General features: G+C 39.8%; 1 protein-coding gene across 4 annotated transcripts in view; it reads left to right on the plus strand.

The window, feature by feature from the left end:
• SYTL2 (synaptotagmin like 2) overlaps nucleotides 1-15,105 on the plus strand; it is a 64,514-nt gene that overhangs the window by 19,798 nt on the left and 29,611 nt on the right. For all 4 annotated transcript variants that reach the window (XM_042793305.1, XM_042793306.1, XM_042793307.1 and 1 more), the window contains 2 exons: nucleotides 8,921-9,069; nucleotides 13,240-13,372. In XM_042793305.1, coding sequence (XP_042649239.1) covers nucleotides 8,921-9,069; nucleotides 13,240-13,372 — 282 coding nt within the window. The remainder of the gene's footprint in view (nucleotides 1-8,920; nucleotides 9,070-13,239; nucleotides 13,373-15,105) is intronic.

Raw genomic sequence — 15,105 nt, forward strand, 5'->3', positions numbered from 1 at the left:
GTCACTAGAATACACTTTTAAAATAATTTTCTGTTATATCTAACAGTTTTGAGGGTGCATTTAACAGAGCCAGGGTTCCTGGTGGAGATGGTTTCGAACATGTGTGCCAGTTCAAGTTTAAAGGGCTGAATGAAGATAGAGTTTAGAGATGCTGTCTTAGAAGTGCTGTCAAAGCTAACCTCGTTTCTGAAAAGAATTACCCGTTTTTCTTACTCTTCCTGCAAGATATTTCTTCTAAACATCCCAGAAATGTTCAAAATGTGTCCTCAGTACCTAATCAAATAATTGTGGCAGCTTGGTAGTGTTTGCATAGTTACGTAACTAGGCACCAATTATAACTTCATAATTTTGAAGTATCATTCTTTCTCATTGCCATACAATACCTAGAGACTCTTTCTAAACCTAAATCACTGCAAAAATGTTAATTTTACCAGTTCTTCACCCCTTTTTCTTATAAACTTCTTAATATATATCACTGGCACTACTTCATGATAAAAGTTTGGGCATCTGTAAATAAATGGAAAAATAACCCATGGAAGAAGTGTGGCATACAGGCACAGCCAAGAGCACGGTACCTGTGTATCTGCATTTGTCCTGGCCAGGGAACAGAATGGCACTTCGTGTGTCTAATTGATGGCCGGACTCAGAGACCTCATCCTTTCTGATCCACACTGAAATTTTGAAAGCTTGCTTGGACTCTCAATCAAGGATGCCACAAATAGCAATAATTTTCTCTACATTTAGAGCTAAGGATATGTTAGGATCCTGTCAGAGCATCCCCTCTAGCAGCGTCATTCTGAGGTGGTTCTTGGGGTACTGACGTTATCCTTAAACCTCAGTGGATTCAGATTAGTCTGGTAATAAGCAAGTGTGACTAATAATAAATCTTCCACTTCTTGTGGAGCTGATTTTAAAAACATGTTAAAAAAAAAAAAAACTGATCTCACTTTGCGGCATATTTAATTCTGGTATTTTTAGGTCATACATTTTTGCCAACAAGGAGCTTGCTTACAATGTGAGCAAAGGTTTTTAATCTGAAATTAACTCCACCCTTAGTGATAACAAAATTTCTGTAGGTTGGTTTAATTTAAGAGACTAAGAATTAGGCAGCGTGAACTCTTTTGCCAAAAATTCAAACTGAGAGATATTTTTCTCGTCAAGCAGAGAATTTGCTCTCACTCACTGCTCAGACATATTATAGGAGAAATAGAAATTAATTGTTACTAATTGAAATTCATGCTATTTTTATAACTAGTTCTGAAATCATACCTGTGTCTAGCGGTTATACGAGGGATCTCTGATTAGCTTTTAACAGGCTTACTGGTTAGTAAGTATAATGTGTGAATGGTCATAATTTATACCTGAGAGTGCATTCTTGGAAATTGCCTTCAGCCAAATCGAGGACATCTGGTAAACTCTTTCCTTGTGCCCTTAGTTTGATTTCTTTCTGGTTGGGCAGATCTGCCGAAGGAGAAAGTGCTCAATCACACTGTGAACAACCTGGAGTACTCCCCCAAAGGACCTTCAGGATAAGACTGTGCTTGCCTGCTGCCCATACTTGCATGCTTGGCTTTGTGTAGTGGTTGCATGAGATGAAAGCATCTCAGAGGCATTTCCCACTGCCAAAGACAGAGAGGATCCAGCATGTCAATTCATCAACAACCTTTTTTCAAATAAATAAAACCTGGTCTATATATTTTTCCTTTTTAAACTTTAGCAGTTTATTTTATATTTATATATATTTTTTTTCTTTTCTTTTTTTAAATACTTAGTTTAACATGTTAATGGGGCAGGATTTCTGAGACATTTGCCAATAATAAAAGTATCAAGTGGCACTCACAGTTGCTGGTTTCTCTGGCATGTAAGTACCTAAATACACCCAGATGAGACCATTCCTCTTTGGGCTATATGGTGCACCTGTCCAGGTAGAAAATAATAAACTCCTGTCTTCTGAATTAATTCCCCCTTACGGGGGAGACTGTTCAAGGAGTAATTTTATTCTCCAGCAAAATGTGCATTCTGTTGTTTATCCTTTTTAACAAATCCAACTGACATAAAAACGACTGTGGGTTTGGTGAGGAGGTTGGTGTTTGTTCTCCAGAGATATGTTAAAAAAATAAATCAAAAAACCAAAGCAAACCCAGTCTATTCAGAGAGAACTCCTTTTTTGCCTAAATCTCCGTTTGACACTGCACAGACAAAAAAAAATAAGGGGGTCTATATCCTCCAGAAAGCTTTCCTGCATCCTCTATGGCTTCTGACAAGTTCATTAGGCCAAAGTAACAGTGAGCTACCTTTGCTTCAGCCTACATTGTGGAGAGCCAGTAAGAAAAGCAGGGCTGTTTTCATTTTCATCTGGTGACATCACTGGAGTTAAAGAAGAAACTCTACTTCCTGGTCTTGGTAACAGACGTGGCATTGGACTATACTGGGAACTGGGCTGATACCTTTTCTTCCCAGCACTGATTGCTAATTTGCCAACTAGTAGCAGCTGGATTATTTGACTGGATGACGCTTGTTTAGATCAGCTAGTGAAGCAGGGTGGATGGACCTTATTTTGTATGGTAGAAGAGTGTGCTTTAGCAAAAAAGTGGATATTAATAAGGCTTTTCAATGTGCAAACTGAGTACTTGCTCAGTAAGTATGGCTTTCCCTACAGTACAAAAACATGTTTGTGCCTGAGTCTGTGTTGTATTATTGAATGCCAAACTGAAGCCTTTGCTTCAGAGTAGATTAGTCTTGTTTTGTGGCTTGCCTGAAATCCTAAAATGCAACCTATTCTTTAGCACAGCATCAATTTCTTGGAAATACCCTTCCTGGTAGTATGAAGAAAGCTGTGATGCAGGCAGGCTCTTCTTACCACTTGCAGTTGCCTGTATGTGTCCTGTGGGCTGTCAATTGTTCAGGGATGGTTTTATGCTTTATATGCTGACTTCTAAAGCCTATAAAGTAGCGGGAACATTGTGTTTGAGCAGAACCTGTGAGCAAATGCACGTACTTTCTAGCTGCCTCTCCTCCCCAGATTCAGGATGTTCTTTACTTCTGTCCAGGCTGACTAATACCAAAGGTGTATTGTCACAGTTCCTTTATTGTGAAGGTTTTACTGTTTGTTTGTGTTATTTGTTTTGAGTTGTTTTGTTTTGTTTTTTTTCCATGGCAGGTTTATTTGGTTTGTGTATGAAGAGGGAGGGGAGGCCATTGGGGACCCTCTGTGTAAATCATTTAAAACAAGCAGATAAACTAAATAGTGGAAGGCTGTTCTAGATATGGAACAAGTGGAAGCTAATAGGAACTGTGAAGGCTGACAGACTTTGAAAGGCTCCTACCTCCTGTTCTCTGTAACTTCAACAGTCTTGCTACAGATTTCCTGAATGGAATAAAGTTAAGCTTTCATATAGTAAGGAATGCCTAAACATATTTACATATCATGTGTGTCTTACTAGGGGGTATCTAGTTACATGATTTATAACGTATTACTTGTAAAATGAATCTTACTTCAAACTTGACAATGCAGCTACGAATAGGACAATAAGTCTGAATGCTAACTGCAGGTGACATAGTAGAAGAGCATATAAAAATGAAAGTCTCAGTCTTCAGTGCAGAATGTGTATATAGTCTAAATGAAATATGGGGCAACATGACAGTCTGATGCCCCATGTGTGGCCATCTTCTGGGAGACAAATGATGTATAGGAGCATTAATCTGGTCAGCATCTGTGTCACAGACACTGACTCAGCACAGAAGTTGAGATCATAGTTTTGGTTCCAGATTCTGGTAGAGACCGTGTTTCAATGGGCAACAGAGCTTTCTGCTTTCACATCGTCCTCTCCAAAATCAGTTGACTTGTCTCACACCTACAAGCATGTAACTCATTCATTCCAGGCCTGGATATGTCTGTCTTCCCTTCTGACTTAAGAAAAAATATCAGTGTGTCTTGTTGGTCATTGACTTGTGCTGACTACAGCCTAGTGAGTTCTCCAAGGATCCAAAAGCAAGATGCTAGCTGCGATTAATTCATCAGGGTATTGTTAGTAGACCTAACACACCCAGACTTCTGGATAGGCATAAAATGGAAGAACATGCATGACTACAAACAGAACTAGACTGCCTTTTTCTCATGTTTCCATCTACTTCTACCTACACAAAACCTCACTATCCAAAGAGATCCCAAAGGCAAGAATAAGTGGTGTTGCTGTTGAGGTATCATGATGACAAGGATGGGGAAAGGTTGCATAACCTTCTTCCTAGTATAGCTCTCAACCAGTTTAAAACTATATTTATTTATTTCTTAAACCAATCAAATAGTAGCTGGTTTTTTTTTTTTTTGAAAGTCGTATGTGTGCAGCTACTATGAAAAAGGAATAATCCATATTCCCAACCTGAGACTGCCTGTTACAAATGTTTTGGATGTAGTTCTCTAACAAAAGGCAGAACAGAATTTTTTTCCTACGTGTTACCTAGATATGTGCAGATTAGAGGCATGCTCATGCAAAGTGAAATGTTTAAACAATTACTCCTTTTGCCTTGTAAAGCTTTTGTGGCTGTTTCCCACTCTCGAAGAAGAAGAAAAAAAATCTAATCAGCAAGTCTGACACTTATAACACGTGGTCTAGTATCCTTTTACTCCTGTTCTTGCTTAAGTGATACTACAAAAAGTTTATCTTGTCTGTTTTCAGAAGATGACCCAGAACCTAAATCGTCTGTCATCTTGTTGGTTTGGGGTTTGCTGTTACACTTATAGCAAACAGAATTGAGGATGAGTTCCTCAAAAGTCTCTCTACTTTCATTTTCTCCACTTATTTGGTATTTCACTGCAGGAGGGAAGTTTTGGAAGTGAATTTGTAGATAGAGTGGTGGTAACAGGCCTTGAAAGACCTTTATTTTGCCACCAGTCACAGGAGTGCTTTTCCATATTATCAGAATAGGGTGTGTGAGATACTAATGAATCTTTCTCTTTGAGCCAAACATAGACCCAGATTTAAATACTTCTTAGTATGTCGCAGGAAGTCCCAGAATGTGCCGGCACCACACAGACTCTCCTGTACAAAAAGCTCAGTTTAAGTTGTTGATTAAGGAATAAGGCAATGAAAGATGTCAGTTGTCACATGTTGTAAATCCTGTGCTGTTTTTCAATAAGGACTGTGAACAAGGGGGTACAGGGAAAGGAATTAAGAGACACCGAGGAGATGTAGCTGAACAGTTTTAGATACAGGTATATATTTCTGTTGTTTCAAAAAAAGAAACAGAAGTCATTATCACTTTGCCCTAACATGCAGTGAGCCATTACACTAGCCTACAAAACAGAAGATAAACCCTTCTGGATTTGTTGAGAGGAAGGTTGGTAGGGACTGATTGTATCAGAGCAGATTTCCTGCCTTGCAGTGATACCATGAGATTTAGCCCACTATCAGATGTTCTGGAGGTGGGGAGAAACAACCCAATTAATACACGTGTAGATTTTCTGTTTGCCTGCAGAGTGCCAGACAGTTGCTTTGTATGCGCATTCAATGTAATTCTGCATGTACTTAGTGCCACAGCGGCATGAAAAAATTGTCATTTTGCCATCAAAAATGTTCACTTAAGCATAGTGGAAAAATCATATTAAGTAATGGGGGAACTCAGGTTTATTTTATAAGAGGATTTTAGAGTTAATTCCTTTTAACTATGTACCTTCGTTTTCTTGAATTTAATATATAGAAGAATATATAAAAGAAACAGACACTAGCTTTGTTATAACTTCAGGCTGTTTCACTCTGAAAACTGCAACAGAGGCTAACTGGCGTTTTAACAGGCCACTGAGGGACTCCAGAATACATACTTACATCATATGTGAAGCCGTTATTGAATTTTTTCCTAATCACATACTTGCAATCTGAATCTTAATCTGGAAACCTACTAGCTCTTTGGTCACCAAGAGGAAAATAACATGACAACATGGTTAATCTTTCTGTTGTCTGGAGAACTGCTGTAGAATCAACTGTTAGATTCTAATCCTGTTGTGGTGTGCTGGAAGGCATATGTAGCAGTGGAAAACTGTGGCTACAGTCTGATTTCTCCACAATTCCCTTCAAGGTAAACCACAAGCCAAGTTCTAGAACTATTTGTCTTTCTGATAATGGAAATCTGTTTGTTTGTTTGTGGCTGGGGAATGCCTGGTAATAACTTTAATATTTATGTTGCTTTTAGTTCCTCAAAAGATGGGCCTGAGAGGCCAAATACATCTCTTGAAGAGATAAGTAAGCAAAGCTAACAAAGGTCAAGTGCTATTGAGATGAGAAGGCAAAAGTAGTTTGAAGTCAGCTGCTGTGAGCTTCTGTCACTTCTTACCATACAAGTCCTATCAGCGGGACAGGCCGTTTGTAAGGAAAGTACTGTGTAAATTGAGAGAATGTTTATACCTTTGTCAGCAAGCACAGTGATCTCCCAAAGTCTAGAGGGCCTGTTGAGCTGGTGGAGTTAAGGTACTATGACTTCCACAAGCAGCAAGCAGGGGTGGGAGCAAGGTTCCTGACATTCACTTCCAGCTAAAATGAGAGCTGCGTTGGCCATGGGTGATGATTAATGAGTCTAGAGCCATGACAAATCCATATCTCTGTCCTGCTTATGCTGATCAGTTGCTTATGCTGATCAGTTGCAGATCTGAGAGTCCAAAAAGCAGGTAAGTAGGCTGACACAGCTGAGAGGCTTGGGATCCTGTCCACTTCTACAGTTATTTATTGGTCTGACCCAACCTGTAAAGGTCTCTTACCACACCCTAGTTTCAGTGGTTGAATACAAAGGGGAAAGAAGTGAGCAGTGTCTGGGGTAAAAGGGTTGAATCAAACAGGGTGAGGGCATTGAATACTTGCCCTGTGACTCAGTACCTTCCCATTAGAGAACCTCCCTTGGTATGTGTTGTCATACTGCCCTGAAGCACTAGCTGGGGTCAGAGCTGTGTTGCCCTGCAGGCTGTACAAGTAGGTGAAAAGCCAGTCCCTAGCCCTAAGGAGTATCTGGTCTGAGAAGACAAAGAACACGTGGGAAAGAAGGTGAAAGGGAGAAGCAATAATCTGTGTAAAAAGTTCTTGCATGCCATACTTCCACTATTCCTGCTGGCTGTGGTTATAAACTGGCTGAGCAATGAGGAGTTGTCTCATACCTGAGTAATATATTTGCTTGAGGAGAGTGGGAAGCTACTACTGTGTTCCTTCTTCATATGAGAGGACTTGCAGCATATGAAGAGTGTGTATTTTGGCTTTTAGAGAAGCACACAGTTATAAGCAAGAGGGAGAGCCAAATTTAAATGGCCCAGTAATGCTATGGGCTGTTGCAATTTGCCATTAAAACTGTCAATGGTGACCTCAACTTCTGGCAGCCTCAACTGAGTACCTGATTCAAGACAGAAGTTGTTTACACACCTAGGAGGGGCTGACTGTTGACAGTACTTTCAAAAAGAAGTTTATGTATTCAAATTCTAATATAGCTGATGCATTCAAATAGGCCTTTTCACTTCTGGCCATACATAGATGAAGGAAAAGTTGAGTGATAGGTGAGAATGGCCCATGTTAGTGTGGGGGTTGGGACTGTCTCTGTGTCCTTTCTCCGATGTGAATGGTTGTCTGTACTTGACAATTAAATCTGCAACCTATAGTAAAGGAACTGTCATCATAGCTACTTGATTGCACTAGAAGTTCCTTCTCTTAAACTTATGAGCAATATCAAACTGGCATGAACCTCTTTGGGGCTGGACTAGATGACCTTTAAAGGTCCCTTCCAACCCAAAACATTCTATGGTTGGTCATTAGGCCTGTGGAAGATAGCACCATCCCACAGCAATGTGGACTGTGTTTAGCCATAAAGTCTCCAAGTAACTCCATTTATTTTGATTTCTCCCTTGGGCCCTGTTATTAGCTTTTTTGCTGAAGAAAAGAACTTAAATGGAGAAGGCAGACTTGGCTTTTTTTGATTAAGTACTCTTTAAATCTGTGTAGTAATTTTCCTGGTCTGCAGATTAGTCTCCAGGCCATGTATAAGCATATGCCTAATGTGTTATGCCTAACAAGGAGAGAAAAGAATCTCTCAAATTGCACACAGCAACAACCTAATCTGTTAAAGTATACTTCATAAAAGCAGGGTGACACTGAAACCTGGAAATAAATTATTAAAAATTTGCTTCACAGTATATGGTTGCACGTGTAGATTAATAAACTGCACAAGCCTATTTTTTGTTTCTTCCATCTGATGTTATCTTCCTTTGTAACTCATTGCTTTCATATGAGGAGCTTTGTGTAACTTATGGAAAATACGGCACCATCTTTCCAGTGCACTTTTGGAATGTGTGTGTAGAAGTAGTGCCTTATGAATAGTCTTAAGCATTTCTGAACCTCAGAACAGCCATGGACTTAGTTCTGGCACAGGTTTCTTAAGCTAGCAAGGCAAGCATATCTTGGTTTTAACCCTGGAAAACTGGCTTTTGAAGGCAAGAAGTCAAGATCTGCAGTTATTGGAAACTTCTGCAGAGCTGTCTCTGCTTGAGAGTTTATCATAGGAAAGCATATGCTTTTTTTTTTTAAGAGTTATTTCAGCTGATGCCCTGAGAGTAACAGGGCTGAGGCTCTTCCCTCTCCAGTTCATTGTCATCCTTCATAATTAAATAAGGAGAGTAACAGGTCAGAAGATGGAGATAGTATGCAGAGACAGTGTTAAAAAAAAAAAAAAAAAAAGCCAAAAAAAAACCCAAAAAACCACAACAAACCAACCAACCAACAAAAAAAAACCAAACAAAACAAAAAAATCACGCAAAAAAAAAAAAATAACAAAAAACCACAACACCCCCTGCCAAAACCCCAAACCCACCTGACTTTTACTCTGTTCACACAGATAAGTAGATTGTGCATGTATTTTTTTTAATTATTTTTTTATTTTTTTTTCCCCTCCCCAGGCATTTACCAGAAAAAGTCAAAGATGATGTTCAGCTAAAGAATATGAGTGGACAGTGGTTTTATGAAGCAAAGTCAAAGAGGCACAGAGATAAGATACATGGAGCAGATATTATTAGAGCTTCCATGAGACGAAAGCCTGCCACTCTTGGTAAGCATTTGGTTTATATTTTATTTTGGTAAGGCTGGGTCTTACTTAGCTAACTTCAGACACTGTTGTCTGAAATACAAGAAGAATATTGGTATCTCTACAAGGAGAAAATGGTGCAAAGAAAGATATTTCTAATGTAGTCTGCAGTGCAAGCTTTCCTCTCCCCCATTGTCATGTATTAGAGAATTCTGTGTGATGACTACTAAGAGGAGGGACTGGGTTGTGTTTATATGCAGGACTAAAAGCCCTCAGCACCCCTGGACTGCATTCTTATTTCCATTTTTGGGGGCCTGTAAACTACCCTGGAACATGCAAAGAATCGGAGATTGAAGAAATTGCTCTTCAGCATGGATTTCCAAGATTTTGGGTGTTAGTTTGAGACCTTTAAGGCTTAATTTATTTTTTTATTTTTAAGGAGACTAAAGGTACTTCAAGTTGATTTGAAATGGTGGGGACAATTAGCTAGAGCTAGTGGTTATAATTACTGAAATATATGTGCTGGGAGTTCTGGTGGCCAGAAGTGGCATCCTGTGTCCATGTTACCTGTAAAGGTACTTACCAGCCCCTAAATCATGGTGAGTGCCCTCAAATGATCTGTTAGAAGTGTTAAAGCCAGCTGTGTTCATGTGCCAGATAACAGTTGCAGGCATTTAATAGTACAGGTAGGTATCAATATATTGTGTGTAAATTGAGTAAGGTTGAGAAGCTTGGTGCTTACTTGATAAGTACTATATTCTGAAACTCTTATCTAAAAAAAAATCACAATGTGAGAAGATAATGCATTGTGTTTAATGTCAGAAGTAAGCAGTGGTTTTTTTGAAGAGAAACAAAACAAGAGTAGAACATAAGAGACGCTCTACAAGACCAGACCAAAAGCTCGTCATCCCAGCACCCTGCTTCTGAGAGTGCCTGGCAGTGTGTGTAGGCTCCAAGCTCAGGACCAGCCTGCAGCCAATTTCACCTCAAAACTCTTTTGAAATAGAGGAGGTATTTCTGGATATTTTTTTTCTACATTAATTTGTTCAGGAAGTTGTTTAAAGCCATACCTCTAACATTCACCATGTCCTGTCTCAAGGCATTTTAAAATGAAGGTTTTCCACATAAGTGACCATTTTCTTTTCTGATTTTGAACTGATCAGAATTAACGTTATCCTGCTGACTGGAAAAGGGGAAACATAACTCCCATTTTTAAAAACTTGGGAGAAAAGGAAGACCTAGGGAACTACAGGCCAGTCAGTCTCACCAGTATGCTCAGCAAGATCATGAAGAAGATCTTCCTGGAAACTGTGCTAGGTAGGGCACGTGGAAAATAAGGAGGTGGTTAGTGACAGCCAACATGACTTCACTAAAGGCAAATCGTGCCTGACAAATTTTGTGGCTTTTTATGACAGGGTTACAGCACTAACGGATAAGGGAAGAGCAACTGACATAGTCCACCTGGAGTACTGCAAAGCACTCGACAGTGTTCTGCATGACATCATTGTCTCTAAATTGGAGAGACATGGGTTTGATGGGTGGACCACTCGGTGGATAAGGAATTGACTGGATAGTCATGGTCAGAGTTGTGGTCAACAGCTCGATGCCCAAGTGGAGAGCAATGGCAAGTGGTGTTCCTCAGGGGTCAGTGTTGAGACTGACGCTGTTTAACATCTTTGTAGGAGACATGGACAGTGGGATTGAGTGCACCCTCAGCATTTGCCAACAACACCGAGCTATGTGGTGAGGCTAACACGCTGGAGGGCAGGGATGCCATCCAGAGGGACCTGGACAGGCTTGAGAGACGGCCCCATGAAAACCTCATGAAGTTCAACAAGGCCAAGTGCAAGGTCCTGCACATGGGTCAGGGCAATCCCAAGCACAAATCCAGGCTGGGTGATGAGCGGATTGAGAGCAGCCCTGTGGAGAAGGAATTGGGGGTATTAGTGAATGGAAAACTGACTATGAGCCAGCGATGTGCACTCACAGCCCAGAAATCCACCCATGCCCTGGGCTGTATCCAGAGCAGTGTGGGCAGCAGGGTGAGGGAGGGGATTCCCCCCCTCTGCTCTGCTCTGGGTAGACCCCCCTGCAGTGCTGGGTCCAGCTCTGGGGACCCCAACATGAGAAGGACATGGACCTGCTTGAGCAGGACCAGCGGAGGTCACAAAGATGCTCAGTGGGCTGGAGCAGGTCCTTGTGAGGCCAGGCTGAGAGAGTTGGGGGTGTGCTGCCTGGAGAAGAGGAGGCTCCAGGGAGACCTTAGAGTGGCCTCCCAGGGCTTAAAGGGGGGACAGGAAAGGTGGGGAGGGGCTCTCGATCAGGGGGTGTAGGGATAGGACAAGGGGTAACAGTTTTAAAGTGAAAGAGGGGAGATTTAGATGAGATCTAAGGAAGAAATTCTTCCCTGTGAGGGTGGTGAGGCACTGGCACAGGTTGCCCAGAGAAGCTGTGGCTGTTCCCTCCCTGGAAGGGTTCAAGGCCAGGTTGGACGGGGCTGGGAGCAACCTGGTCTGGGGGAAGGTGTCCCTGCCCATGGCAGGGGGGTTGGAACAAGATGACCTTTCAGGTCCCTTAGATGATTTAGATGGAACTAGATGATTTTAGGCTCCCTCCCAACCCAACCCATTCTATGATACCTGTGAGAGAAAGTGAACGGTCGATTTAGATTCACAAAAGTATATAATATAGTATACAAAATTTTATAGATTTGTATTATAAATCTCTCAGCATCTGAATTTCTAATCTGAAAAGTCCTAATTTATTTTGTCATTCTTGCTATAGAAAGTGATTTTTTTTTTTTCTTACAGAAATTGACCCCCATCCTGTCTTAAGCTTCTCTAGTTCTACTAAATCGTTTTGATTTAGAAGGGCAAGACTCTTATTATTTTGACTAGATTGTACTAAAATTTGCAATCTTAATTTTTTTTAAGTTCTATTAAGGGATTTCACTCTGTGCTAGTGAAGCAAGTAAGGTATTTCTCTCAGTACTCTGAATGTACTACAGCTTGCTACTCTCTGTAGGTTTTGTAACTACAATTTAGCCTTGTTTTCCTGTGTCTAATCCTGCAATGTTACAGCTTCTCAATTCCTATATTCCCAGAAATGAGTTTGTGTAATGGCAGTTTGGTTAGTTTGAGGTTACTTTGGGATGGTTCTGGGTTTGTAAGTTAACAAGAAAAGGTCTAAAACAGAAAAGAATGCAAAGATTTACTGGTTGTTAGTGTGGCAAGTTTGTGGTTTTGGCTGGTTTGGGACTTGAAGGTTATGAAAATCAGCTGTAAAATTCTAGCTAAATTTTATAGTAATTTATAGCTTAAGGGAAAGTACTTAAAGGCATATTATCTTAAAGGAAGGTTAATTACTCCTAATCTTATTACTTAGACAAAGGAGCATACAGGTACATTCGGAACTATGTGCAATTGCTTGGTTTCAGTGACTCATTAGGTGTCAAGATATTTTTATTTGCAGTTATGGATATCAAAAGTGAGAATAAAAATCATGCTTATTTTTGTACACTAAGAAATTTTTAATTTTTAAACTGTTGGAGAAGTTGAAAAAGCAGTAGAGGAAATAATGTAAACTAATGTTTTGGCTCTGAGAGATGTTATTAGAATAGGATTCAGTCCTACCCCAAAAAGAAATGTAAATGCTGAATGAGTGGGGCTTTTTTGTTTGATTGGGTTTTTTATATTTACTTTCTTAGTTTCTTGTGGTAATTCTATCCATAGGGGATTAGCCACCTGTTTAAATGAAAGTTATGACCAACTTCCAGTTTACTGCTCTAGGAAGAGAATAATTGACTTGGTTAACTATACTTCAACATATTTTCACTTTCTCCTTTGCTTTGTTTCCTCAGGGCACCAAGGTTGAATTTTTGATGTTTATCTAGATGTAAGAACTACAGGATCAGTCTCTACCAGGGTTGTTGTAGAAACCTCCATTTAGGATGACTTTAAGGTCTAAAACAGATGCACCTGGAGTAGTAAAATGAAGTATCTGGAGCAGTATGTGACATTTCTATTAACATTAAAAAACTTCGTTCTTCAGAATGTACCAGATCTGCTTCTGTACATAATCAAAGTATAGTGGACTTTTGAAATAGTTGTAGGCCTGAATAGGAATACCTGCATTTTCTTAAGAAATCCTGTATGAACATATGGGAGACAACAATATTCTTGTTTCATGTTTTAGCTGAAATGAGTCAGAACAAATCAAACAAAGAAAAGAACAGCTGGGTGAGCAATGTTAATAAAGAAGTCTTTGTGCCACCAGAACTACATGGCGTTGTGGAACATCAAGAACAACAACAGAAATCTAGTTCAAGGTAAGCTGTCTGCTTAATTACACTTAGTAGATATGTATCGGGACTGGTGAAACTTGTGAGCTGTAAGTTCAGCCCAAAATATTGTACTTGCCTCTTATTTCAAAGGTCATCAAAAATTTCCTCAGAATCACCCAAGCAATTCATGCATGTGAAAGGCTGACAAATCATAGTCATGCATTGTTAATTGTTCTACATTTGAATGCAGAACAATCTCCAGCTTACTACTTCAACGAAAAAGTTGTCAGTGGTGTATAGAACGGTCCCACACATGTTCTCATCTCTCAATTTAGTCTGGTTCCCAGAAGTGAGACCAGGATTTTCTGGTTAGAGTGCCTGGCCATGATCAGTCCCTCCATGCAGGGGGACAGTAACCTCTGCATCTCTTCATTCAGTCGTTTAATGAGACCAGACTACTAATTCAGCCTGAATTCTAAGCTTGGATGATATGAAGAATCAGAGGCTGGAAAATTGCTCTTTAGTATTTTCCAGATTTTTGGGTGCACAGTTTAAGACCTCTGAGATGTTTTAAGGAGACTAAACTTATTTTAGGTAGAAAAAACTAGAATCTTTGGATACTTGTGGAAAATAATTCAGATTCTACCAAGAAAAGAAATGTCTTCCTGGAAGGTTTTATTAAGAGTAAGGCAAGATGGTCAGCTTGGATATGCCTGAATGGCTATAGCTGTTGCAGGAAAGCTGGACAATAAGTACTTTCTTAATTACTGAGGATTTTGTATTAAATCACTCTATCTAAAGTCTGTAAACATCTCAAACAGCTCCATTTTGCTTTGAAATATCCCAAATTGATATCCGAGAGACATGTCACCTTTTAAAAATACGTACGTGTAGGAAGTCTTTCTCTCTGTGAAAGTCTTTCCAAAAGCCTGCATTTCAAAAGGAAAATGCTGATCTCTTAGCTAGAGTGACAGCAGGTGAAAATGACCAGATTCCTGAAAACCACTGAGGAAGCAAGAACCAGGGTGTAAGATACTGTTTGTGCTTTCAGTCAACAGAGTGAGGTAAGAGCCAGAGCTGCTTCTTAGGATGACTGTTTTACTTCTGGTTGTGGCTTTAGTCAGCTCTGTAACCTTTCAATCTCTTGTCTGTCTTCTAAGGCCTTCTCTGTACGTCATCTGTTTTTTCTTTGCAGCAAGGCTTCTCTCCTACTATGCATTTGTACAGTATCTAGTAGCAGTTGAATATTTCACTTTCGTGGTCTGCAAACTGGGCACGCACGTTCACGATGAATGGCACCAAAGGTTGGTGTAAGTCTTAACTCTGGCTTGCATTGCTGGTCTATCTTATGCTTTATGTATCATTATCAGTGAACTCAAAGGGGTATTTGTCTTACCCACATCTGAAACCATGCTAAAAAAGGTCAAATTAACTGCTTTGTTATAGACTTCCCCCAAAAATGCAATTGTATAATAAGGATGGTAAAGGTTGCTTATCACAAGAAAGAGCTTACCTGCTCCCTCCCTGCCTCAAGTTGGCTGATAATGCTGACAGTTAGTTGTTACTGAATGTAGTTTTTTTTACAAGTGGCTTTTACCTTCGAGAGTATGGAGCTATTTCTTTATGGCCAGCACAAAACCTATTCCTATTTAATGTATCTTTTAAAATATTTTGCACATCATCTTGAACATCAGGAAAAGATGATACTTTAGAAGTAGTATAGCCTTATAATGTTGTTATTACCATTACATACTCCACAAATTGTGTGTGATTGATAC

Source organism: Tyto alba, unplaced genomic scaffold (assembly GCF_018691265.1).
Source record: "Tyto alba isolate M040663 unplaced genomic scaffold, T.alba_DEE_v4.0 Super-Scaffold_2, whole genome shotgun sequence".
NCBI lineage: Eukaryota > Metazoa > Chordata > Aves > Strigiformes > Tytonidae > Tyto > Tyto alba.